The sequence below is a fragment of the Nyctereutes procyonoides genome, unplaced genomic scaffold (genome assembly GCF_905146905.1).
Source record: "Nyctereutes procyonoides isolate TBG_1078 unplaced genomic scaffold, NYPRO_anot_genome, whole genome shotgun sequence".
NCBI lineage: Eukaryota > Metazoa > Chordata > Mammalia > Carnivora > Canidae > Nyctereutes > Nyctereutes procyonoides.
In genome coordinates this window covers 80,479,178-80,506,784 of record NW_026575146.1, presented here as the reverse complement: position 1 = coordinate 80,506,784, position 27,607 = coordinate 80,479,178, and the positions used below count along the sequence as shown (strand labels likewise).

At 47.5% G+C, this 27,607-nt stretch overlaps 1 protein-coding gene across 1 annotated transcript in view; it reads left to right on the top strand.

The window, feature by feature from the left end:
- Window positions 1-350: 350 nt before the first annotated feature.
- The window catches only part of ACTN4 (actinin alpha 4), a 72,949-nt gene continuing 45,692 nt past the window's right edge, over window positions 351-27,607 (top strand). Inside the window, exon 1 of the mRNA XM_055310534.1 lies at window positions 351-581. Within this exon, the coding sequence (XP_055166509.1) occupies window positions 420-581 (162 nt within the window). The 5' untranslated portion in view covers window positions 351-419. The remainder of the gene's footprint in view (window positions 582-27,607) is intronic.

The window sequence follows — 27,607 nt, the reverse complement described above, 5'->3', positions numbered from 1 at the left end:
CACCGGGAAGACACGTTCCAGGCCCGAGCAGGTTAAGGCTTGAAGGCGAGACCCCGCCTTATGAATCATTCATAACCTGGCCCCGCCCACACGCAGAGGACGCGCGCGCTCACGCGGGAGAGAGGACGCGGCGCGTACCTGAGCTGAAGGCGCGGCAGGGGAAGTGGGCTCTGCGCAGGCGCCGAACTCCCCGACGCGGGTCTCAGCGATTTCTGGTTAGGAGGTGCGCGCGCGCGCGAGAGAGGGCGGCGGCGGCGGCGCAGTGCGCAGGCGCGGCAGGCAGTGCGCAGGCGCTGGGGGAGGGCGGGCTGAAGCGGCTGAAGCGGCGGCGGCGGCGGCGGCGGCGGAGGAGTCTCGGGCAGAGGGGCGGGAGCTGAGGCGGGAGCGGACGGGCTGGTGGGCGAGCGAGAGGCAGCGGAATGGTGGACTACCACGCGGCGAACCAGTCGTACCAGTACGGCCCCAGCAGCGGGGGCAATGGCGCCGGCGGCGGGGGAAGCATGGGCGACTACATGGCCCAGGAAGACGACTGGGACCGGGACCTGCTGCTGGACCCGGCCTGGGAGAAGCAGCAGCGCAAGGTGCGCGGCCCGCGGGCCGGACGGGCCCAAGGGGGGGGGGCTTCCCAGGGAGGTTGGGGCGCTGGAAGGGGGTTGGAGGTCTCGAGAGGGAATTGGAGGGTCCGTGATGGGAATCGGGGGGTCAGGAGAAGGAATTGGCGGGACCGGGAAGGGATTTGTAGTCCTGAGAAGAAACTGTAGAACTTGAGCAAGGAATTGGGAGTCTGAAAAAAATAATTGGCGGCCGAGTAGGGAATATGGAAGTCAAAAACAACGACAACAACAAAAAAACCCCAAAACCAAAAAACGAAATCAGCCCGATGGAGGAATTGGAGGGTCTGGGCCGGGAACTGGGGGAAACCGAGATGCTTGGAGACTCTAAAATGGAATTGGGGTCTGAGGCGGGATGGAAGGGTCAGAGGATGGTTGGGGGTGCGGAGACGAACGGAGGAGTCTGGAATTTATGGGCCAGGATGGAATTGATGTTTGGGGGAGCCTGAGGAGGGGCTGAGAGGTGGAGGGGGTTATTTGGAGTGCAGAAAGCTCTGAAGAACCTTGGGGTTGGGGGAGTTCTAAAGGGGGTGGAGATTCTGGAAGTCTGAGGATGGAGTAGGGGGGTACTAAGAAAGGGATGTGGAGTCTGACGAGTAGTGGGGGGACCTGGGAGACTTGGAAAAGGAGAGGGGCAGAGGAAAGAAGTGGGTGTGAGACTGGGGTGTGGGGGGAGGGGGGGCAGGGGTGCAAATGAAAGAAGTTACAGAGTCGTAGGAAGTGTCTGAAGAGATTTATTTGGGGTGTCCTGTTCTGAGTGGGAGGCGGGAGGCAGGAGGAGTAAGAGGAATTGATGGAGGGATGGAGAGGTGGAAGGGGGGATGCAGAGGGAACCTGGAGTGTTTTGAAGAGGGGATTCTGAAGAACTGACGGAAGGTTGAAAAGCTCAGCCAAGAGTTTGGAGGAGCCTAAGGAAAAGGTAGTGTGGAAAAGGTGAGCATCCTGGAGAGAAAGAAAGGGAGCGGCAGAATGGCGGGTAATGAGGGAGATTAGGAAAATGAAAGTCTCATTAGGAAGGCAGTGTGTGATGGATGAACTGAGAAAGGAATTTGGGGGGGAGGGCTTCTAGAGGTACAGTCGCAGGACTACAGAGTGTGTTTGGGGGTGGGGGACAGGGAGAGGGTCAGGGAAGAATTGTGTCTTTGGTGGGGTGGGGGGGTGAATGGACCCTGAAAGCAGGGTCTGTTCTCAGGTGGCATGTTGGGGTGTGGAAGCTGCTTAGCGGGGGAACCACAGTAGTGAAAAGGAGACCAAGAGGAGTGGGAGGCCCAGAGAAGGTGTGTGTGTGGGGGGCTCTCCAGTGATAGAAGAGAGGGTTTGTGCGCAGAAAGAGCTAAAGAAAGGAGAGTGTTGAGTGGATGTGTGTGTTTGGAGAGGTGGTTTAAAGTGTGTGAAGAGAGTGGGAGGTACTCGAAGTTAGAAGCTTTTAATACGTTCAGGAGATCTGAATTTTCTTCCCAGATTTGTCACTAATCAGCTTTGTGGTTCTGGGCAAGACCCTGCCTTTCTCTCTTAGTACAGGTCTGTCATCTGTAAAATGAGGGTGGGGGGTGTGGAAGGAGACCCTTCTGCGAGGCCTACAGAAGTGAATGTGTATGGTGTTGGGACTTAGGGAGGGCAGATTTGATGGAGCTTTTTCAGGAACATAGGGCAGACTCAAGGGGTTTGAGTGAGAGCAGGAGTGTGACTGGAAGCCTCTTAAGGGTATGAATTGGTACCCTGGGGGCCCAAGTGCAGAGTGCCCAGTGCGGAGGGGATGGGTGAAAGGGGCAGCTGTTCCAGGGCGGCCTGGGGTGGGGCCTGGCATGACCTTGGGTAAATTCCCAAGCTCTGCTTGAATTTCCTCATCAGGAGTGGGGGAGTGGCAGGTTGTTGTTGGTGGTGTTCTCCTTATCTCCACCTATCTCAGGGTGGCCAGGTTGAGATGATCTGATGTGAAAATGCTTTTTGAGGGGAGAAGATCTAGCCTGTAGTCCCAACAAGAATTTGTTACCTGAGGCCTTGCCAGGGTGGCAAAGGTTAAGAGTTGCCAAGACACTTGGAAAGTTGGGAGGAGAACAGGGGGCCATGGGGTTGTTGTTATTTTTGGGATCTGACTTCTCCAGCTCCAGGTGCTTGGGAGAATGAGGCTTTTTCTGTCAGGTGGTGGGAAGAGGGGGGAAACCTTCCTTTTCCCTCCCTTCCTGTCTTCTATGCCTCCCCAGGTGACTCCTTTTGCTAGCTCATTTCCACTCCCTTCTGGGAGTTAGGGTGTGTGCTCCTTCGTGGTTAAGTCTCCCTTGTGCACAGGGTGAGGCCAGAGCACCATTCAGGCCCTGGGTGGGAACCAGGACTCACCAGAACCCCAAGGCCCTGCCTGCTGTGTATTATTTTTCCCTCTTCCCTTCCTCAAGGACCAGGCAAGATTGAGGGAAAGGGTGGCTCACAGTGTTCTCTAATACAAGCCGCTTTCAGTTCTCAATAAGGGTCAGATTCTAGCATGTCCTGCTTTATACCTACTGCAGCAAATATTTACACATAGCTGTTCTTTGGGGGAAAATATTGCTTCACCGCTGTGTACTTTCCTATTATGGAATAGGGATCCTTTATGAAATGGGGGAAGGAATGATGGAAAGGAACATGTACACAAATTTGTACTGTTCTTTTCCTTCTAAGAAGAACTACCCCCCACCTCTCAAACAGTCTGGCGAGTTTTTCTGCATTACAGTGTCGCTTAAGTGAATGACAGGTTGCCCTTCTTGCCTTGCTGAGCCATTGGTACAGGTAGAGTGAGTGGTAGTCCTGTGAGTATCTTGTGCACACTCACGTATCCTGAAAATCTGTTTCCAGAATCACTGCAGTCCTGTAAAGTGCTTGGACTTGTATTCCAAGTTCCAGGAATTAGGCCAGGGTTGGTTTGAGTCAGGGTGTATGTAGCATCTGATGGGTTCTCACTTTGACCTGAAGCCATTTGCTCTGACTTCTAGGGACCCTTGTAACCAACCTGCTAAGTAGGTTATAGAACAGTTCTGACGTGGAAGGCCCTGAGTGTCCTCCCGGGAGATAGGAGAAGGACTGGCCTGGGTTTTGAGTAAATGCTCCAGCAAGTACAGTTCTCTGCCACAGTTCCTTTTCCCAGCATTTGAGAGGGTCCTGGGTAGCCTTGGTATTATTCCTCGCTCTCCTGGACAGGAACTGTCTCTTAGCTCCTTCAGATGGATCCCCTCTCAACATAGCAAGAAGGATCGCCTCCTTCACTAAGCTTGCTTGTTCCTTGAAACATCACTGTTCGCAGGGCCTCAGGTTAGATCCCTGACCTTTAGCTTGGGCTCTATCAAGGGTGAGTTAATTATTTGAAAGTTCTGATGGTTCATTTTTCTCCAGGTTTTTTTTTTTTTTGTTTGTTTTTTTAAAGCCTGACAATAGGGGCCTCAAAGTAGCCATCTGTTATTTTGTTCCATTACTGTAATTGCTTTCCTCTTGGGTTCTGGCTAAGATTGACAGGTCCTTAGCGGCTTTCAAAATTAAATAATATACCTAAAAAAAATTAATAGTAATTTTTAAAAACCCCATCAAACTTAATTATCATCTAGAAGTAAGACTATAAATATAAGAGGGGGACAGCTATACTCAGGAGAGGGATAGAGAAAGAGAAAGCTACTTGGCTACTAGCACTATTCCCTCCCCAATCCCTGAAAACGTGTGTTAGAACATGGTTTTCTTTCCTGGTGACTGCCAAAGAGGTGAGGTCTGGGAGGGTGGCCTGGGAGTAACTGCACCCCATGTAGCCATTCACACTTGTTCAGTTGAGAGTTGGTACCATGAAATGGGAGCGGTGCCTGTTGTTTCATCTAATCCTAGGCGGTCCCGGGCGGCAACCCAGAATTGCCCTCTGCGTTTTGAAACACCCTCCCTGGTTCCGGCTTCCAAGACCAACAAGGAGGCTAGTTAGCTAAGCTACCTGGCGGCAGGGAGCTGACTCATTCTTGGGTTGGAACTGGTGGTAGATGGTTTTATTTAAGGGCAGCTGATTGCCTGGCCTCAAGTGGGCTTCATTGTGGCGAAAGTTTGGTGAGCACGTTGGAGGAAACAACCCAGGAAATGAAGGGTAGTGCTATAGTGTCCTGGCGAATGCCCTTGCTGCCAGGGAGGTCAATTAAGACACAGGATGGCGCTCTCAAAAAGTCTTCTTAATCAGATTTCAGGACAACAGGGACAAGTGTGGATTCTAGTGTTAAGCCTCTGGGATGGGGACTTCTGTCATTTATTTATTTAAACTCCCCCCCCCTTTTTTTTTAGAATTTTATTTATTCAGAGAAAGAGAGCGACACACATAGGCAGAGGGAGAAGCAGGCTGTATTCAGGGAGCCCTGTGTGGGACTCATCCCAGGTCTCCAGGATCCTACCCTGGGCCAAAGACAGATGCTCAACCGCTGAGCCACCCAGGCGTCCCGACTTTTGTCATTTAAATGTAGACTTCAGTTGGGGCACCTGGGTGGCTCTGTTAGTGAAGGGGCTGCCTTCAGCTCAAGTCATTATCCTGGGGTCCTGAGATGGAGCCCCTCCATGGGCTCCCTGCTCAGCGGGGAGCCTGCTCTTCCCTCTGCCTCTGCCCTTCCGCCTGCTCATGATCTGTCTCTCTCGAATAAATAAATAAATAAATAGATAAAATCTCTTAACGTAGACTGCAGTCCTGGTGGACTTTGGCCAGACAGCACTGTTTTTCAGAGTTACCCTGAGTGATAGTACAAGTTACCTGGCAGTGCTGTCTAGCAGATGACAGAACAGAGAATGGAATAAAAAAATAATTGATTTGAGAAGGCTGAAGGAATTTCTAAGACTGTTGAGGTGGACACCTTCAGCTTGTGCTGTATTGATTTGTAGTGTGCTAGGAATTGTACAAACCTTTGACCAGATCTTAAGGCTTCTTAAAACAAGGATTCCCTGCTGCTTCTGTTTTTTTGGGGGGAGGGGAGGAAAGGAGAAGGGCAAAAATAATTAGCGAACACCTGTTTGTCCCAGGATCACTTGCTCAGGTTTTCTGAATAGCCAAAATATCGACATGTTTCTCTCTTCCCTGGCATGGAGTATATTCTAGACCAGTGTCTTGCTCAGCTTTGTCCCTGTTTCCTTCACTTATTGATGTCCAAGGTCTCATCTTATCTCATCAGTCAGGTTCAGGTCCCTTCCCCCAGATTCCCTTCCACTGCCTTTATTTATGGATTTATTTTACAGAATAACAAAACACTCCTGTTACCTGGTTCAAATTCCTCTCCTCCCCTTTTCTTTTTTCATGGAAATGGAAGGCAAGGGACAGCAGGTTGGTCATTCAGTGACAGTGGTAATTGAAACACCTACGAAAGGGAAAGGTAGGCAGACGGAAGTTTCTACTTAAGCGGATGCAAATTCTGTCATCCATGGAGGTTTGAAAGACGTCTTTATATCATGGGTGGTGTGAGAGCTCAAGACAGTCTCCTTTAGGATGAGTTTAAAGTTTAAAACATCAAAGCACAGTTACAAGGAAACTTAGTTTTACAGTGTTGGCAGTCAAGGCGCCAGAATTTGTTATAAAGTGTCTGAAAGTGGCACACTAGCACTTGCTTTGTTTCAAGAAGGTTTATGAGTTACATTTTAGTCAGTATTCCAGGTATCAAGGAGTATGTAAGGGTCAGTGAATCAAAAGAAACAATCATATTAAATTCCGGACTCTGTAAAGAACGATCTTATTTGGGTGCAGAGGGGGTGGTAGGAGGAGAAGGATCTTGCATCCCCCAGAAAGTGAAATCTTTCAATGGGCAGGGGTGTCTTTACATCAGTGCTGGGAAAGTTTTATCCAAGTAGCAGTCTGCCTGGGATTATAAAAATCTCTGAGACATTCGCCTTGGTGTTGTGCCTTTTTTGGTTGTGGTGTTCTTTCACGTCCCTTCCCCCTCCCCCTTCCTTTGTAAACAATCGATGCATTAACTTGGAATGTCCAGGGAAAGTTTTGAAAAGCTGGTTGGTGTAACTTGGTTGCCTTCTCTTTAGTTGGAGCTGCAGTTACTCTGGGAGAAGCCAGTGGTCTTTTTCTTGGCCATAATTTATTGAAGAGTTATTGGAAAGCCAGTGGATTGAGTTTATTGGAGATTTGATATTTGCCACATATTTCTATGCTGGCTCCTGCCTTCCTGGGATGAGCCCCCATCTCCCCAATAGTGAGGGCCCATCCTGAATTTCCGGAAAAGACAGTGGTTCCCCAGCCAGAGCAGCATTCCCCCTCATCCCTCAAAATCCTTGCTTCTGTGATTTATCTCCCTGTTTCCTAAACTTCAGCCATTTGTGACTTTTCCATGCCCATTTTTACTTTTATATAATTAAGACTTTTTTTAAGTTAATTTGCCTTTCTTCAGTTTTAAAAGGAAAAGTTATATAAGTATGATAAATGAAAAAGTCAGCCTCCCTGGCCATAAATAGAAGGAAACTGGGAAAATAAACATGCTGAAAACAAAACTGATGTCGTTAAATTCCAGCTAGGTGTTATTCCTGCTGAAGGCTCTGGGCCTGAGCTCTGCTCCGTTTGTTAAAAAGAGAATTTGGCAAGTATTAGTGAAGTGCTAAAGACCCACAGTGCCAAGCAGAGACTTTCTCTTTGAAGTAATCAGAAGGTTTACAAGAGAATCAAAGGAATAACCTCACAGTGATTCGAGGATTAATGTAGGATATGAATAACCCTTAAAATCTCCCATATGTGCCTGCCACTCTTGGAAAAAACTATCTCATTTGACCCTGGAAAGATTCCATGAGAGAGCAGAGTGACTTACCCAGGAAGACACTGTCTATCCTGCTTGCCCTATGTCCCACATATCACTCAAAATTGGATGACACTGGATATATCTTTGCTTTCTTTTTTCTTTTTTTTAAATTAAAAAAATGATTTTATTTATGTATTAGGGAGAGAGAGAGCTCGCATGCACACAAGCAGGGGAGCAGCAGGGAGAGGGAGAAGCAAACTCCCCACTGAGCAGGGAGCCCAATGCAGGGTTCAATCCCAGGACCGAAGGTAAATGCTTAACTGACTGAGCCACCCAGATGCCCTATCTTTGCTTTCAACTGTTAGGTTTTGTTTGTTTGTTTGTTTTTTAAGAAACCTGGGCTACATTGTAAATATAAGAATATATGCTCTTTTTCTTTTTAAGACTCCAGTTTTCGTACACATACACTCTGGAAGTTTGGCTGCCCCCATGAATACAGTGCTATGCTGTTTGGGTATTTGAATCTGAGATCCTGAGAGGAAAGCAGTGCCCTCCTGCCGAGTTAAGAAAGGCTTATTTAAATGTTTTTCTTCCAAATATCAGAGCAGAACAGATTCTTTGTTTTCCAGTGGAACCATCCACACAGGGCAAGAGTAGTTGAAAGTGGCAGTTACTACTCACCCAGCACAATGAAGTCATCTTGGGAAATATCGTTGACGGTGTTGAAATGATTGAATGGGATGCTAGAACACCAGCAATACAATAGCATTTGTGTCTTCAGCTTCGGGCAGGAATAAAGAAGACATTGTGGTTTGTTTTATGCTTTTTAAAGTTTCCCCCCCAAAGGTGTGGGTCTGAGTGATGTCTGTCACTGGCTTTCTAGTGGGTTTTTCTTTTCATCTTCTCCCCCTCCCCGATGGCTGTTGACAGTGGGTGGAAGCCACATTCTAGGTGGATGGGAGGCAGTGTGGAAGGCAGGCAGTCGGCTTTGCTCCTTGTTCTCCATGTGTGAGAACAGTCTGGTTTTTTAATCTCCAAAAACCCTAAGATTAAGAGTTTCCATGTCGTACCTCCTGAACAATAATGACTGATTTAAAAATGTCTTAATCATCAGCCATCCAGGCTGGAGGCACAACAGGAAGTAGTATGAGTGCATTTCTTTTTTTTTTTTAAATACGTATTTCATTTCAATGGCCAAGAAGGCCAATTTGCGAGTAGAAGAAATGTCACGGGTGGAAGCTTGAAGGTGATTCAACAGCCAGCCTTGCTGGGAGGTTGTTTGAGGGACTGTCACTCTAGGAGGCTTGGTGGGTCTTCAGCTTGTGTTATTGAAATGATAGGCCTTCTTTCACCAAGTGCCAAGGCAGTGCTGGAAGCCTCCTTCTGTCAGGGTCATTGTCCTAGTCCGTGTGTGTGTGTGTGTGTGTGTGTGTGTGTGTGTGTGTGTGTGTATAATAGTCAGCATATGAGTGCCCTATGATCTGTCTACATCTGGGTGTGAGTAAAAGGTATTTAGTTGATATCACCATGGGAACTGAGTCGCCTATTTATTGTTTTGGGGAGTGCCTCCACACCAGAGGCAGCACTAATGTTGGAATGTTGGGCTCTTGGGCAGAAATATGATGCCAACTGATTTCCTAGGAAAATATCCAGGGGCATGGTGGCCATGCTGGGTAGGTAGACGAGGAGCCTCTGTTGTGCAGGAATCACACCGACCAGTCTGGTCCCTCTTATGGATGAGGGGTGAGGGTGTGTGTTTGTGCAGGAGAGAGAAAGAAGGAAAAGCTTACAGCATGAAAGCCCCTGTTGGCTTTGTGGCTGGGACGTGTGCTTTTTCTCTAGGCATTTAGAGTTGGAATTTCAGCTATGTGACTTCTTAATAGCAGGGCAGAATGTGCCTGCATCTTTTGCCTGCTTTCACAAACACTGACAAATTAAAAAGTTTCCAGCAAATCCCAAGTGCGGTTCATTCCATGATAACATAAAAAAAAAAAAATCCACATCCTTCCTACCCCAGCTACGACAGTAAATAAACTTTTTTCTCCCTGTTGCTTCCCCCTCTTTCCTTTAAGGAATTGAATTTTTCTTTAAACATTGATGATCCCACCCACCCATTTATTTATTTATTTATCTATCTATCTATCTATCTATCTATCTATTTATTTATTTATGATAGTCACACACACACACAGAGCGAGAGAGAGAGAGAGAGGCAGAGACACAGGCAGAGGGAGAAGCAGGCTCCATGCACCGGGAGCCCGACATGGGATTCGATCCCAGGTCTCCAGGATCGTGCCCTGGGCCAAAGGCAGGCGCCAAACCGCTGCGCCACCCAGGGATTCCCCTTTAAGGAATTGAATATCTTTACAGTAAACTCTGAGTCTGATGAAAATTTTAAACATTTTTTACAAAGTGCTTATTTGGCTCCTGCCACCGCCATAGATTGTGTTTGGAAGTGTCAGGTTGTCTTTGCTTTTTATTTATTTATTTATTTATTTATTTATTTATTTATTTATTTATTTATTTATTTATTTATTTATAGTTATTTTAGTTTTATTGGTTAGTGGGCACCTGGGTGGCTCAGTGGTTGAGCATCTGCCTTTGGCCCTGGTTGTGATCCCGGGTCCTGGGATTGAGTGCCACATCAGGCACCCCGCAGGAAGCCTGCTTCTCCCTCTGCCTATGTCTCTTCCTCTCTCTGTGTCTCTCTCATGAATAAGTAAAATCTTAAAAAAATAATTTTATTGGTCTGTATGATCTAGTTCTGGCTTATGATATAAAATCAGCTTCAAAATTCAAAATGTCTGGAAGCAGCTGGTTTTCCAGGCTGGTTCAAGGGCAGCCTGATGAATCAACCCTTCTTACAGGTGGGGTCTGCTAACCAGTCCTGGAAGGTATCCAGACAGTAAACATCACCGGGATTGTGAGGCTTCTTTTCTTTTCTTTCTTTTCTTTTCTCTTCTTTTTTTTTCTTTTCTTTTCTTTTTTTGGGGGGAGGGGTGGATGTGGGGAGTCATTTGAGCTATGCTGCCAAGCCTGGTAGGATTTGGCTTTCTGTAAAACAGAAAGGTCTGTATCAAGATGTCTTTTTCAAAGATGTCAGGCCTGTAGTCATCCAGAGCTGTGTCTGCTGGGTACAGTAAGAGGAAATACCTAGACGGGTTTGGAGGGCCTTCTTGACCATTTTGGAAACTTTTTGTAATTTTCTTTAACTCACACAAAGACGATCCGCAGAAAAGAATTTGATCCATTGAGAGCTGCAATCCATTTTAGGGATGGTGGGTTAAGGGATCCTGGCCCAAAGCTGCCTCAAGGAGTGGCACTCAGCTCTTACCTGCTGCCCAGAAACAGCTTAGAGATTCAGAGGGAACAAGCTTTGATCTTAAAAACAGAAGACTCAAAAGTGCATTCAGTTCTCTTTGCAGCTACCTTAGACTTGGGAAAGTTCTGGGCCTCTTTAATAAACAACCACAAAGCAATTCTTGCCAAATACGGCCTGCTCCAGGGCCATAGGGTTAGCTTAGGAGACAACTTTCTTGCCTAAAAATAAGTGCATGTTCCTATCAAACATTCCAAGCATTGTTTAAACATGAGACTTCTGAGTAGCAGTTCAGGCTTTGTGGGTTCAGTTATGTCAGAATGTGGGCAGTTTGGGGAGCTTGCTCCCCATTTTGGGATTGGCCAGTGGTCACCCAGGAACTCAGATGACCAAATGCAAACTATCTTCCATCTCATTTCTGTATGTTCTTGGTCTATTTATAGGCTGGTGGGGAAGACAGCAAGCATGTAAATAAAACAAGACAATTTCAGATAGGATTGTGTGTTGTAGTGTGAATTAAATACTAATTAATAATTGCTAGTGTGTTACCCTGTGCTCAACTCTATTCTGAGTGCTTTACGTGGACTCATTTGTGTAATCCTGTGAGGTAGGTGGTATTACCTTTACAGGACAGGTGTAAAAATGGAGCCATGAAAGTTTAAGTCAGTTGTCTGGACAACAGTGCCAGGGCTTGAACCTCGAAGGTCTGGCCTTCAAGCCTGTGCTCTCATATCTACAAACACTAATCTAGTGATTGGGAATGGCTTGCGGGGAGGTGGGTGAGGGGAGTAGGGTGCAGTGCAGGTACTTTAGATCAAGAGGAAGATTTCTTTCTTTCTTTTGATTTTTTTTAAGATATTATTTATTCATGAGAGACACAGAGAGAGAGAGGCTGAGGGAGAAGCAGGTTCCACGCAGGAAGCCCGATGTGGGACTCCGGGATCACATCCTGAGCTGAAGGCAGATGCCCAACCATTGAGCCTCCCAGGCGTCCCTCTTTCTTTCTGTTTTATTTACTTATTTGAGACGAGAGGAAGAACAGAGAGAGAGAGAGCTCTCTACCTTGCTGAGTAGAGAGCCCAATGCAGGGCTCAATCCCAGGACCCTGAGATCATGACCTGAGCCACCCAGGTACCTCCAAGAGGAAGATCCTGGAAGACAGAACATATTGGCTGTTCCCTAAGGGATGGGAAAGAGGGAGCCAAGAGAACACTACAGGGAGGCTCTTTCAAGCAGCGGGGAAGAAGGTGTGGAGGCCATGAGGAGCAGAAAGAAGGCCAGAGTGGCCAGAGCAGGGCATGTAGAAAGGATGGTCCCAGCCAGATCTCTTAGAGCTTTTTTGTTGGAAATGGTGATGAGGCCTAGAATCTGCAGATTCAGTGCCTCTTGGACTCCCATTAGGCCAGGAATCTCCTACCTCCAGAACTCTGGCCCTGTAACCCTTTCCTCTCAGAGTCTCTGGACCGGCCAAACCAGAACTGACTTCTAAAGTGGGAACCCTGGGACGATGGAGCATTAAACTGAACAAAAGCTTCAATTATCCCTCTGCTCATTGCTGCAGTAGACACCTGTGTTTGATTAAAGCGCTGGTAACTTTTGAATCTGGAGTTTTACAGCACTGCGGGCTCATGTGGCTTTGTAGTGTCTCTCTTACAGAACTCAACTCTTACCCTCTGAACAAATTCCAGTCCCCTTCAGTCCCATCAAGAGGCTGCTTGATTTATAAAGCATCTTTGGTAAAATGTGGTTCCCTCTTTGAAGTGGGAAGCCAGGAAGCCTGATTTTTTTAACTGGCTCTTTTCCTAGGCCCTCCTTTTCTCTGTAAATCCCTCTTCCATTTACTCAATATTTCCCCCTTGTTTCTCTTGGTCAGGTTGAGTTATAGCTAGCATGGTTCTAATTCAGAGAGACATACATGCAGGCTGATTGAGGCGTTCAGCCTTCCATACCCCACTGGAAGCCAATCCAGTGACATTGGATTTCATTTGGCCCATGGCTCCCCATCTGAAGGCACACCTTGTCAGACTAGTTATGTGGCTTTTACTCAGGGAGGAACAGCAACAGCTCTGGGCTATCCATAGACACTCCTGACTGTATACACAGCACTCAGCAAGAAGCTAAGTTCACAGATCATAAGGTGTCCATCGTGAATGTGGGCTGGAATTCTCTCGCCCTGCCCTTAATGCAACTCGGCTGCAGAAATCATCCCTGTTGACAGTATAAAGGAGTGAATGAGTATGAAGGTGTCCTGTGGTAGCATGGCCAGCCCAGCTGCTTCAGCTGGAAAGAAGATGGTGAGGTTTCCATTCCCTGGCAGCATACCCATGTGAACTTGTTAAATCTTTTAAGTAGCTGTATAGGAGAGGAGATAAGTGTGTGTTTATCTTTATCCTCTTAAATACAAACATAAAACCTCCCCTTTATAAAAACCAGTTCAGAGTGGGAAGAAAGTGTATGGAAAATGGAAAACGTGGCCGATTATATTGAGTCCTACTCCACGTTTGGGATACAGCTGTAAGTTTCCACGGTGGGTGGCTTATTATGCATTTATGCTGAGCTGAACCTGCTCCAGGCTGTTCCTGCAGATAGAAAAGGCTTTCTTGGGGTGAGGCGGGGGAGGGGTGTGGGGTGTGTGGGGGGGAAGCTGTCTCTTTCCATCGCACTGTAAAGACTTGGAGGAAGGTCTTTTGAGAGACTTCAGCAGCTGTCACTTGGGTAGCAGAATTGGGGGCTGCTGACCAAAGTGTGTCTGCATTTTATAGCCAACCAGCATGTTGTGTAACATGAGTTGGGGCTTCATGGGCCCTGGAGTCCAGCACTCAGGTAGAAACATGACCGCCAGGGCCAGACAACAACCCTCACTGGGCCCCTCTGCAGAGCAGAGCTCTGCGCCGAGCCTTTGGGGGTATGAAAGAAACCGGAGACCCAACCCATGCTCTCAAGGAGCTCACGGTGTAATTGGGGAGAAAGCAAAGCCACATGAGACGTCAGGAGGACATTAAGCGGCACACCGAAAGGCCTACAGCACTCTAGCTGTGTCCTGGGAGAGGAAAGGGGTGAATAAGGGCAGGTGGGGTCAGTCATGGAAACTTTCATAAAGGAGGTGAGTGTGCAGGAGGGGTGGGCCTTTGCCCCAGTGGTGTGCAGGTTTCTGGGAGAAGCGTTAGGGGGTCTCTTGTGTGCAATTGAACAGTATTCCTTAGATGTCTCTTCTGAGCAGTCCTGCCTGTTCCTTCCCCTGATGAGCACTGTCTTGTGGGGAGTTTCACATTTGAGGTACCATGTTTGGTATATCTTAACTATACCTTGGAAGCTCTGAGTAGCCAGACCCCAGGGTCTGAATCCATAGCCATTGGCAGGTCCTGTCACTTTCAGAACTATTGTAGGCAGGCTGGACCCCTCCCTATGTGGGAGTCTGCCCTGAGTACTCTTTAAGAGTGCTTTCAGCTTGCTGGTGGTCCCTTCAGAATAAGTGCAGGCTTTAGGAAAAGGAACAGAGAGACTTGGTTCTTAGATCTAAGAGTCTCTCCAAGCCTTGTGCCTTACAGCCTCTCCGGGTGTGTGCTGCTGCGTAGTCCAGATGACCACTCCAAGCTGGAAGAGGCAGTTCTGTATTGAGATTGCACAAATGAATGGGGTTGACTCCTGACAGCCTGGTTGGCTTGGTGTGCCACAGTTAACATGCCATCCCTAGAATGAGGGTAGCCTGGAAGTGTTCTTCCTTGAAAGTTTATTCTTGCCTGCCAAGCTCGGCTTACAGGTGCTATTCTTTAAATAAATGCCTTAGAGCTGGCTTGTGGAACTTAAGAGTTCCCATCCCCGGAAATACTCCAGTGTGTTTAAAAAAAAAAAATTTCATTCAGGTGCTCATGGCCAAATGTGTGACTCAGATAGTACAGTGCCCTTGATATGCTTTTCCAAAATTGACATACTTGAGTTGCACTCTGGCCCCACTGCAAGATAAGGTTCGGGTAGCTGGCCCATGCCTCTTTCTTTGTGTGGTTTCAGGTTGGGTTTTTCTCCCTTTAGATGATGCTTGAGACCTGTGATATAGGTCAGCTCATGAAAGTAAAGTAGTGGCTGCAATCATCCAGCAAAAGCTGGCTTTATTTATTTATTTATTTATTTGATTTATTTATTTATTCATGAGAGAGAGAGAGAGAGAGAGAGAGAGAGAGAGGAGGAGGGAAAAGTAGGCTCCATGCCGGGAGCCTGACGTGGGACTCGATCCCGGGACTCCAGGATCACACCCTGGGCCAAAGGCAGGCGCCAAACCACTGAGCCACCCAGAGATTCCCCCCGCCACCCCTTTTTTTTTTTTTTTTTTTGGCTTCCATCTTTTAGACTGCTGGGGAGGGGGGGACCAGTAGGTTTGCCGTGGAAAGATTAGTGGGGGTGGTGAAGGTGGGAAGTATTACCTGGAGCGAGCCAGACTTTGTATCTTGGGCACCAGAGCACTGCTTGTGCTGTTAGGGAGAAAGTACTGCAGACTATTAGCATTAGCCGGTTTCCTTTTCTAGCTTGTTACGGCTTTGAGGCAGACTCTGCCTCAAATCGTTAAGAGATGCTTTCTCCCCCCACTTCTGAAAGGCTGTGATGTTAGGGAGGTGGGCTTTCTTGGTGGAGAGAACCTGGGGTTCATTGGTTGTAGTGGGAGAATGCTTGCTCTACCCGTGTTTTGGGAGAGCTTTCTTGGGGAGAAGTTGCAGAATATACAGGGTCACAAAGTTTCTTGCACGATCCCAGGCTCTGAGAAGAGATGCCTGCTCAGCTAGTGGGTTAACCGATAGCACCCAGCCTACCCACCAGACCAGAGAAGGCGGCTCAGATGTCACTGGGATTCAGGCTGTCTCTTGATCCAAGCAGCTGCAAGCCTGGAGGGGGTGTTGAGAGTGCTGAAGCTCCTGTGGGAGGTGTTCCTGCACTGCCATCTCCAGGCTTGGTTCTGGCGACAGAACCGGGAGGTGGTAGAAGGTGTGTGGTGGGAAGAGGGTCAGAGCACAGCCTTTAGAGAGAGATAGACCTAGCTTCTGCACACATTCCTTCCACCCACTGGCTGTGTGACCCTGGGCAAGTGATAGGGGTTAAGCCTCAGTGTCCTCCTTTGGAAGGGGTCATCATCCTACCTCACAAGATGATTCCAGGATTCAGTGAGATAGTGTATATATAAAGCATCTGACACAGTGCCTGGCACGCTTCTCAGAATTATTTCAGCGGCTCACCAGCCTGCATCCAGGTGGGCTCAGCTGCTTATGTCTTCTCTCTCTCTCTCTCTCTCTTAAAGATTTTATTTATTTATTTGACAGAGAGTGCACAAGCACACATAGGGAGCAGCAGGAAGAGAAAGAGGGGGGAAGGAGACACCTCACTGAGCTGGGAGCCCCGATGTGGGCTCCATCCCAGAACCCTGGGATCATGACCTGAGCCAAAGGCAGATGCTTTACCAACTGAGCCACCCAAGCATCTTCTCTTTAAAGGAATTGAAGAGGTCTGCTGAATTGTGCAGCTCAGTGAAAACCCAGAACATGTACCCACTTTCCTCAAGTCTTCTCCTAGGGAGCTCTGAACTCTGAAACCTAGCCAGCACCTTCAAAGACCAATTCTCTGTCAAGTATCTGGGCCTCATTACCTAGGGAGGTAGCTTATTTCAGAGTTGCAAATCCTGAACAGTTTCATGTCTCGATGAGCCATAGGTAGTGCTGGCAAGGCTTTTTCATGAGTAAGACAGCTTATTATTAAGTTTGGGATCAGCCCAGGGGCTCTTTCCCTAGATCCCCTTCTTGCCCTGTCCTCTTCCGTCTAAAGAAAGAAAAAAAAAAATCTTTATCCACTCATGTTAGAAACAACCCACAGCCTCAGGTCATGCTGCTATCCCTCAACTGGTAATGATGTAGAAAGAGGAAGAGCTTCTCACTGATAACCCCAAAAATAACTTGCAGAAATGCTATCACAGGGTGTAGAAGTGTTCCAGTCATTGACCTGGAACATGGGACCTTCTAGAGCGCTTCACAGAGCCATGCTTCTTCCAGGGTTCCTTCCCCAGTGCTTCTCATTGCCTGCTCTTCCATCCTCTGTACTGCCTTCCTCCGGGGGAGCCCCCCTTCCCGAGGTCACTTCCTGATGCCATTCCTCAACTTAGCCCCTATCCCCCCCAAAAGCAATCAAATCCATAACCTAATAAGGCAAAAGAATGAGGAGAATGTCCGCCTCCCAGCCTCTCCCCTAACAGGGCGCAGGCCCGCAGCAAATTTGGAAATTGGAAAATGTTACAATGGAGGGACAACTGACGATTGGGGGAGTAGTGGGGGTGCAGGCGGACCCTGCTGGAGGGCCACCCGGGTTGCGCTTTCCAAATCTGGCCCACACACCCCTCTTGCACAGAGAAGTGTATGGAAAGGAACAGCCTGAGTCAGCCGTACCTCCTTTTGGGATTCACGGGCCAGGAGAACCTGAAGCATACATAGACAGGAAGAGTCCTCGGTGGGAGCCCCCTTGGAGGGGCACTCCTCCGTCACTACTGGGACTCACAAATCGAAACACGTTCTCCAAGATGAGCAGTTTTCGTTCCCCTTGACTGTGCCAGGGTTGAATTAGCCCGGGCGTTAATTAAAACTTGTCGGCACTTAGAGTAGGGCCCCCCAGAAACCTGTCACCCCTCCTACATCATTATCCCAGGCGAATCAACCCTCTCTGACGCAGTTTCCATTCTCCACTCAGAAGGAGGAACGGCCCCTCTCCGCCTGGGAGCCCAGGTGGAGGGGGGCTGACTGGGCCAGACCTACTTTGTTTTGGAAGGTCAAGCTTAGTAATTAACCTGAACGCTTCTGGGAGGGGGTGAAGGAGAAGGAACCAGCGCTAAAAATGTGCCAGGTCTCTCAAATTGCTAATTATCAGCAGGCATGAGGTCATCCGTAAATATATCTAATTCTTTAGCTGTAATTAAGGTGCTCATTAAAAGTGCAGGGAAGTTTTTTTTTTTTTTTTTTTAAGGAAAAAACACAAAAAGCCTTTGTTTCGACCTGACAGGATGGTTCAAAACAGGCGGAGGACTCAAGGCACAGGACTAGTTTCCTGCCTTAAGAACCTTTACAGGAAATCCACTGCAAACAATATTGGTGACCCTGCCAAAGAGGCAAACCTGGGGTGATGTCATTGTTCGGAGCTGTCATTGCGAGCCTGGCTTTGGGGGAGGAGGGTTGGTGGGATTAAAAAAGGAGTTTTGTGAATGTGTGTGTGTTTAGCTGTCCTCAGAAGAGGCAAGTCAATTGAAAAGCAGGGCGGGGAGGGAAATCATAAGTGGGGGGTCTTTGAAATATTCTTAGCTGGGTTCAACTTCTCCAAGTTTAAAAAATTCTCTCTTGCTATTTTTGCTCCTCAAAATGCTGCCTTTTTAAGAGACAGCCTTTTCTGAGCCATTCCGCATTTAGTGCTTTTCTCTATAGTGGGATTTGTGGCCCACAAGGCAGGGTGCTAAGTTCAGCACTAGGTGAACGCTGCCACTCCTCTAAGAACGAGAGGCTCCGTTGTGAAGTGTGGAAACTGAGACACAGGCCTAGTTTCGTGTGTCTGTTATTTCCACAAAAACCATTTTGGAAAACCACCCATGCCATGAGTTGGCACCTGTAAGTTGTTAATCTTCCCATGTGCCTCCAGGAACCGTCTGGAGCATCCCTGAAAAAAGGACAAGCTTAGCATCTTGTCATTTTTCTTCTGGCTGGAAGTCTAACAGAGAGGCATAAACACAGTCTTAAAATGAAAGCAACAAAAATAAACTCAAACCAGCCCTGCATGAAGACATTAATGCAAAATATGCAAGCTGGCTTGCTATTTATATGGCAGAAGGCAGTCATAAGAAGATCCAGGCCTGGTTAAGGAGAGTTATGTCTTTTGAGGTGCTTGTTACCCAAAATTCCAAATAAACCATGGATGATTTACTCGGAGGAGGTTCTAATGTGGGGTCTCCTTTCATGTTTGCACAGTCCGGTCTCTTGATGAAAGCTCTGAAATGCTAATGCAGGATCAGGATACAGTTTGGAGTGCCCCCTGCACCTTCCTCTCCTTAGAAAACATCCTAACAGCTTTAAAAGGAAGTTTGAGGATTAAATACAAGAGCCATGTAAGTTTCCTGAGGTTCATATCCTGTGATCTGTTAGTATTCCCCCCCCCCCCCCACTGATATTTACCCAGACACCATGTTAGGGTGGAGAGACAGCAAAGAAAACTAACCTACCTCCTCTCCTCATAGCATTTATATTCTGGAGGGGAAGATGGTCAATGAAATTAATGGCAAAAGTGAATTGAATGTTAAGGTGACGTGTACTTATGAATGTGACTTTTGGTTTACTACTCTCTCATAAATTGACCTCCGGGTGAGTCCTGAGCATTTGGTTCCTGCTGTGTGGGTTCATAAGTTCCCCAAGGCTGAGGGATCACTGTGGGATACAGCTTTTCTTAGAACTGTCCTGGCTTGAGACACACTGCTGGAAAGAGAATGATGTGGGCAAAAAGGATGCTTCTCTGGCCAAGGAAGCCAGAGTTGCAGTTGTCCACCATCAGTGGCATCTAGACTTTGTATGTGGGAGAAACTTCAGTGCCTCCTCAGTCTGGTCTTAAGTGAATGGGTAGAGGAGTCTAGAAGCCATAAGACTGCTGTTTTTATTTACATTGTGTGTGTGTGTGTGTGTGTCAGCTGGGGAACTGGTGGAGATCATGGTGGGGTGGTGGCAAAAACCACAGCCAGTGCCTGAGAAGATGGCTGCCCTTGGATTTGTTCGAGCTGCTGCTTGATTCTAGATCTGCCTTGGGCATCAGGAGCCATGTTTTTTTGTGGTAACCACCAGGAAGCTGAGTCCCATGTGGCCTCAGGAAGTTGGTGAGGTTAGCACCACTTTTTGATGGGCTCGTAGCAGTCCCAGGGTTGACATCCTCATGGTTGTAGTCCTGGGATTTTATTCTTTGGGAACACTTTGGAAATCATCCCTTGGAATGGTAGCTCACTTGCTAATTAGGTGGAAGCAAGAGTTGAGGGAAGGAGAGAGAGGCAATTGCAGCCCAGCCAAAAATCTCAAGGCTTGATCTTCAATGTATGGAAACTTTAGCGTTTTTCTGATCTTTAGTGGAAATAGCTGTTCACTCTTAGCACCAATTGGAAAGTGTGGGCAGCCGAGGGGGATGTCATTCCTCTTGGGCCCCGTAAAGCCAGTATATCCTGTTTCTAACATTTTCCTGACCATACCTTTGCCCCATGTCAGCCTCCCTGCCCCACCATTTGGACAGAATGCCTAGAAAGAATGGCTTCGAGGTCCCCCAGGGAATTTGATGTTTCCCTTCTGGAGTTTGGGGACCACAGAACACCCTCCATTCCCACCTGGGATTTCAGGTTGTCTCTGGGTCTGTGGGAGCATAGCACAGTGGGATGGTGGCCAAAGGAAGCTGGAAGCTGAGTTGGGGGTGGTTTTGTCACCCTGGGTGGGTGGTCCTGTCACTTGGGCCATTGTGAGGGGAATGGATGTGAGTGCTTCTGGTTTTCTTCTGGAGCTGAGGGACTGTGGTCCTGGATTACCATAGGGCAGGTGACAAAAACCAGTGAAGTAGCCTGGGTAGGGCTGTGGCAGCCACTGTTCAGCTTCATCTGATTGTGGCCAAGTGGGAATGAGCGTCTGGGATTTCATGTTCCAAAAATTTGGAATGGAGTTTTAAGAGGCAATTAATTCAACTTTAAAAAAAAAAACAAACAAAAAAAACAAAACAAAACACAACTAGCAAGCTGAACAAAATGGGGCCTTTATGGCCCCTAGAGCTACCCATTTATGACCTCTGACCTTGGACATTTGCATGCTCTTGATCCTCTCTGCAGTTTCCTTCAGAAGTTCCTTCTTTCCTCTTGACTGGATTTCTACTGCTTAATCCTTTTACCAGGAAAGAGAAAATCCATTTTCTTTTGCTCCTTGTTGACAGCTCTGATAAAAGGTGGTTGAAATGAATGGCAGTGAAAGCCTTATCTGTGGTTTTCCATCTTTGGGACCCCCCCCCCCCGCCTTTACCATAGCTAACAAATAGTTGGCTCCTCAAAATTTTCACCATGTACATGTTTTAGGATCTGGCTCCATGTTTCTGTGAACAAAAATAGCAGAAAGGTTTTTATTGTTGTTTTTGTTTTAGAAGGTCCCGAACCACACTTACATACAAAGGCAGCTATTCTGCACACATAATAACCTGGTGAACAATGCCAACGTTCAAAATTAGCTGCCAGTTCAAAATTTGCACCCAAGTGGCAGGTGTACAGAAATACTCATTTAGGAACGATCCCTTTAATTTGACTTCTGGAAGATATTGGCAATCCAGATTTTGTGAAAGAGACCAATTCTAAGATCTTTTCTTAGAAAAACCACAATGCAGCACTAATTACTGATGAGGGTTGATGGATTTCAGGAAAATGGGATGTACTTGGTGTGCAATAAATTTGTTAACTTGAAAAATTTTTTTTGACGCTGATTCCTGAAAAATTCACATAATTTTTTCTAAGCTCCGATCGAGGCTCCTGTTAATTGTATGAATGGTCCCACAGAAAAGGATCCTTGTTGAACTTTGAATTTGGACCTTCTGTCTGGGAAAAGCCAGGAAACTCTCCAGAAAGCCATCGCCCTCAACTTAACTTTTTTGGGCTCTGTTGCCTCCGCACTGGCTTGAGTATTTCCTGGCTCAATTGTTTTCTCAAGCTGGCCTTGAGTCCTTACATGTTATTTGTGTGCCTAGAAATAGCTGGAGGAAAAATGGTTGTAATGCTTTGCATTGCTCACTGCCTCTCCATGGATGGAAAGTCTCTCTGAGAGGGAAAGCACTTTCCACCCAGAACAACAGCTGGGTGGAGGAGACTTCGTCATCCTCGTAGGCCTGTCACATCAGTCCAGCAGGGTTCTCACACTGCCACAGCAAGGAGGGTGATAACGTTCTAGCTCTCCACAGATCGTCAGGCCAAGGTTCATTAGGTTAGAGACCAAAGCAGTAGTAGGAGTTCTAAGTGGGTTCCGCTGCCAGCCATTTGGACCATACATGGGTGTTTGTTTTTCTTATCTCTGTCCCTTTTGGTGGATTTGGGATGAATAAAGGAGGAAGGAAATGAATTATGGAGAAAGGAGAGGTAGAGCAATGCATTGGGAAAAAAAAAAAAAGAGAGAGAAGGTGAAGCCTCCTCACCCATTTTAGAAAATTGATCCCACTGTGGTTAATGAAGGAGATGAGGTGGTCTACGCATTCACCGTAGGCTGAGCATTTATTCGGTATGTGCCAGAAGCAAAATACTGAGTAAAATGAGATATTCCTTCCTGTCCTCATCAGGCTTACAGCCCAGTGGGGAAGATAGGCTTTCAAAGCAGCAACAAAAATCCCAAATACTTAGTGTTCCAAAATGTGATCACGTTTATAAAGAAAAAGCAGATCCCTTTAAGAGGGTGCAGAGGGGAATTCGCTGTCATTAGGGGATGGTGACAGGGAAAGGAGACTTGGATGGTGAGCAGGAGTCAGCCCGGGGAGCAGTGTGTGGGAAGAGAGAGAATGGGACCGGAGTGGCTGGGGCCCAGTAGGGAAGGGACTACAAAAGGAGGTCAGAAAGTTGACAGTGGCCTGGATGTGCATCTGGTCAGGATCTTGGGTTTGATTCTAAATGCAATCAGAAAGCATTGATTCTATAAATACATATTTCATGCCAGTCACTGTTTGAGGGCTCTGAGTACACAGCTGTGAAAAACCCCAACAGAACCAGCCCTGCCCTCATAGGGCTCCCAGTCAAGTAGAACACCATGGAAACGTCCTTTTTTGATGCTGGGACAGATCCCATGACATCTCATAAAGCATATGGCACTTTTCCATCTATTCCTTAGTTTTATTGTCACATCAGCCTTGTGTATTTTTTGTTTGTGTGGGTTTCTTTTTTTTAAAGATTTTAAGTAATCTCTACACCAAAATGGGGCTTGAACTAACAACTCCGAGATCAAGAGTCGCATGTTCCTCCAACTTAGCCAGCCCGACACCCCTGCATGTTTTGTTTTGTTAAGATTTTAGTTACTTATTTACTTGAGAGTGTGTGTGCAGGTGAGCATGCACACGTGCACACACGCACACAAGCAGAGGTGCAGTGGGAGGGAGGGGCAGATGGGGAAGGAGAGGGACAGCCGACTCCCTGCTGAGTGTGGACCCCTAGTCACAACCCTAGTCACCACCCTGAGATCACGACCTGAGCTGAAACCAAGAGTCAGGTGCTTAACCAACTGAGCCATCCAGGTGCCCTTGTTTGTGGGTTTGTTTTTTTTTAAAAGGATTTTTTTTTTAATTTTTATTTTTATTTATGATAGTCACACACAGAGAGAGAGAGGCAGAGACACAGGCAGAGGGAGAAGCAGGCTCCATGCACCGGGAGCCCGACGTGGGATTCGATCCCGGGTCTGCAGGATCGCGCCCTGGGCCAAAGGCAGGCGCCAAACCGCTGCGCCACCCAGGGATCCCTTTAAAAAGGATTTTATTTATTTATTCATGAGAGATGCAGAGAGAAAGAGAGGCAGAGACACAGGTAGAGGGAGAAGCAGGCTCCATGCGGGGAACCCAACGTGGGACTCAATCCCAGGACTCCAGATCACACCCTGGGCTGAAGGCAGGCGCTAAACCGCTGAGCCACCAGAGATCCCCGTTTTTTTGTTTGTTTGCTTGTTTTTTTAAAAGATTTTATTTATTTATTCATGAGGACAGAGAGAGGGGCAGAGACACAGGCAGAGGGAGAAGCAGGCTCCATGCAGAGAGCCCGACGTGGGGCTCGTTCCTGGAACTACAGGATCACACCCTGGGCCGAAGGCAGGCTCCAAACCGCTGAGCCACCCAGGGATCTCTGTTTGTGTTTTTTAATAGAAGTATAGTTGATGCACAATATTACATTAGTTTCAGGTGTATAGCAGTAGTGATTGACAAGTCTGTATATTATGATGCTGTGCTCACCACAAGTCTATCTACCATCTGTCCTCACACAACACTATTACAGGACCATTTAGTATATTCCTTATGCTAGACTTTTTATCCCCATAACTTATTCATTCCCTAACTGGAAGCCTGTATCACCCACTCCCCTTCACCATTTTGCCTGTCCTCCTATGCCTCCCCTCTGACAACCTCAGTTCCCACCATTTGTGTGTTTCTGCTGTTTATTCATTTGTTTAGTTTTTCAGATTCCGTGTATAAATGGATATTTGTCTTTCTTGGTCTGACTTATTTCACTTAGCATCGGCCCTTTTAGGTTCATCCATGTTATCACAAATGACAAGATCTTACTCTTTTTTATGGCTAACATTCCATTGTCTGCATGTATGTGTGTAAATATACCATATCTTCTTTATTGATTCATTTATTGATGAATACTTGAGTTGCTTCCAATGTTGGCAGTTACAGATAATGTTGCAAAAAATGTAGGGTTTCAGCCTTGTGTTTTTATTTCCACCTTACAGATGAGGGAACAGATTTGCAGAGGTTATGTACTTGCCCACGGGCACTCAGCCAGTAAGCAGCAGAACCAAGAATCAAACCGTGCTCTTCTCTTTCTGATTATTTCTCCCATGTCAGGGCTGAGCGATTGGTTCTCTTCTCTGTGACTTCATATGCCTAGGAGTAAGACTCAAGGGCTCTTGGTGATCCTTCATGGACTTCAGGCATGTGTTGGCATCAGAGCACCTACGATTTGGGTCCTGGGGAATGGGAGAGGACAGAGTTGGTGATGACCCTGCTTCAGTAGCCTAGAGTTCTGCGAGTCTGTGGGCATGTCACCTTCACCTCAGCACCTTAGATTGGAGACAAGCATTTGACAGAGCAGGACTGTTGAAATGGTGGTGTGATGTTGAAGAGTTGACTTAGCTCTCTGGCCAAACCAGGTGATGGCAATAGGAGTTGTTTTCTGTGTTGCTGGTGGGCGGTGCCCAGCTACATTCCTTTGCAGGCAAGCACAAACTAGATATTTTTGAAATTGAAGGTCTAAAACCAGCCAAAGAATTAATCCTGGTCTGAAAAGCATATGGTGAGACTATAGCCAACCTGACTTGGGTGTTGCCTTTTCAGCTTTGTTGGTTTTTAATAAGTCTAAAACTATGTCTCAAGAGAAAGGACTTTTGCGAACATCTTAAGCCATGTTCCTTATGGCTGACAGTGGCTAACAGTGAGGCCTGCAGCCATGAAGGGTTCAACTCCATCTTATGTTCATGTGCACCTTGGCTGATGAGGTGCTGAACAGATGTTTCAGCTGCTACCATGGACTTTCCTGATGATAGGTTAGCTGGATTGGCCCAACTCTATATCACCTAGCTGAGAGGCCTTGTAGCAAAGTGAAAGCAGGCCCTGGACATTGGCCGCTCCCAGGGTCCACAGCGGTGCCAAGCAGAGGCTGAAGCTGGGCCTGGTGTCTTCTCAGGCTTTCTCTTGCCTTGGAGGCTGTAGCATGAACATAGGCTGTGAAGCCAGAGAGGCTCCAGTCTGGTCCTTACCCAATACTTCCTGCCCAGGCCACCTTGGGGAAGGAAGCATCAACTTCCTCAACTATAGAATGGGTCCAATAACATATCTATGTCCTGGTTGTCAGAGTCCAGTGAGGTGATGGTGTGGGGCTTGTCTGGCACATTGTAGAGTTCAGTACATGGTGGCTGTTTTAATAACTGCTCAGTCTCATGGTTTGGGGGTTGGGATGGAGTCTTTCTGAGGTCTCATCCTGTTAGATACGGAGGATCCTTTGGAGGTAGGAGGTTGGGAACTGTTCAACTAGGGAACTGCAGGCAAGAGTGCTGTCTTAGGTCTAAACTTGAAGCCAGCTCCTCTTTGAAGATTGTACTTGAGTTCTAGAAAGTTCAGTTGCTAGATGTCAGCATTAAGCATTGAAGGGGTCTTCATTGAAGCGGAAGTGAGATTCCCAGAAAGAGGTACCAATCTATTATTCATCCTGATTATCTCAGACCTGGCATGGTGGATGGAGCCTCTGTGGCTCAGGGGCAGACTCAGTATTGCTGGGTGAGAAAGCCAAGGTGGGAGAGAACGAGCGCTTTGTATAGCAGTGTCCTGTGAGGGGGCTGTAAACTTTTCTGAGGGAGGCAGGTGGGCCTCCCCAGGGCTCTGAGGAAGCTAGATGAGGTATTATGTGTCCTACAGAGCACCACATGCGTCCTTCCCTCTGGGAAGCCTTCCACCCAGGCAGGGCAACTGTGGCCGGATGTGGAAGGTAAACAGGCAGCCCTTCTGCTCTTTACTACAGACAGGCCCGGAAAGGCCCGAGCTGTAGCTTTTCATCTCAGGAAGCCCTGAGGTCTGCCTGGCTCTCGTGAAGCAGCCTCATTGTCCCTTTGCAGGAGCATAACCAGGTGCCCCAGCTTCTGCGGCGCCAGCATGGCCAGGTGCCGATGCTGAAGTTTGAGCAGCAACCCTGGGCCCTCTCTCCTCCATTCTCTACTTGGGAGCCAGAGAATATTCTGCTTGAAATATTGATTGATAACCCTTGCCCTTGGGATCAAATCTGGAAGTCCCCTGGGCCCTGCAGGATCTTCTCACCCCTTCCCATCCTATCACCGTGCTCCAGGCACACCAGCTGCCTCTGCTCCATGCTCTTTCCTACTTGTGGAATCCTTTCCACCCCCTCCTGCTGCCAATTCCCCAGCAGCAATCCCAGCTCCTGCTCATTCATTAGATCTGAGTTTATACTCTTCTTTGTAGAGAAATCATACCTGACCCCTTTAGCCTAGGGTTCAGTACCTTTCTTAGGGGGCATGTCTGTCATCTCTATTTCTCCTTTTTTTTTTTTTTTTTTTTTTTTTTTTTTTTATTTATTTATGACAGTCACAGAGAGAGAGAGAGAGAGAGGCAGAGACACAGGCAGAGGGAGAAGCAGGCTCCATGCACCGGGAGCCTGACATGGGATTCGATCCCGGGTCTCCAGGATCGTGCCCCGGGCCAAAGACAGGCGCCAAACCACTGCGCCACCCAGGGATCCCTATTTCTCCTTTTAATTGGAACCATCCTTTGCTTTCTCTGCTCACCATGAGACTGTGAAGGCCTTGAGAACAGAAACTGAATCCGTTCTGTCCATGGCTTTGTCCTTAGCGTGATGCCATCACATGTCTGGCAGATACAAGTGTTCAGTAAATAAATATTTATTGGATGAATGCAGAAATAGCCAATCAAGCAGGTAGAATGGACCTGCCACTTCTCCATCCATCACTTGTTTGAGTGTCTTCCATGGGACAGTGTCTCTCCTTGATGTTAAGGGTAGAGATTGAGTGTCCACAGGCCCTCCTCTGAGAAGGCACTGTCACTCTCCAGAACCAGGCCGTCTCTGCAGGCCAGTTGAATCCCAACTAAACGCGGCCTCTCTGTTAAGCTCTGTGCTCTGGAACGTCCTAAGAAGTCCTCCCTTGGGTCACTTCCAGCCCCAGTAGGGTAGCCAGCTGTCCTCACAGAGTTGTGCATCAATGCCTGTAGTGATGAGGCACAAATAGGATGCTTTTCGAGTGGGGAAAGGAGGGAAATCATAGTCAGAACAGAATCCTATTCTCTGCAAATATTTAACAAGTTAGATGTCCACACGTTGTGTGCCAGGCACGGGTCTCGGCAGCGGGACACAACGGTGATTAGGACAAGAGGAAGGCCCCTGCCTTCAAAATGATACCGGTGGCTAAATGCAGGAAGACATGTCTTTTTTTTTTCTTTATTTAAACTTCATCCTTTTATACAGAAATTGCTACCTATAAGTCAAATTAACATATCGTAAGAGAGCGAAGTGTCTTGTTTCTAGGGATAGTTGGAAAAATCAAAACATAGCCCCATGTTTTAGCAGGCTGGCCACCTTCCTGAAACCCAGCTCACTATTGTACCATGGTCTGGGGCAGCCCACTCGTCTCCACATCCTGAGCTGAGCCTGGAGACATGCAGGACCAGGAAAGGAAGCTCAGTCGGGC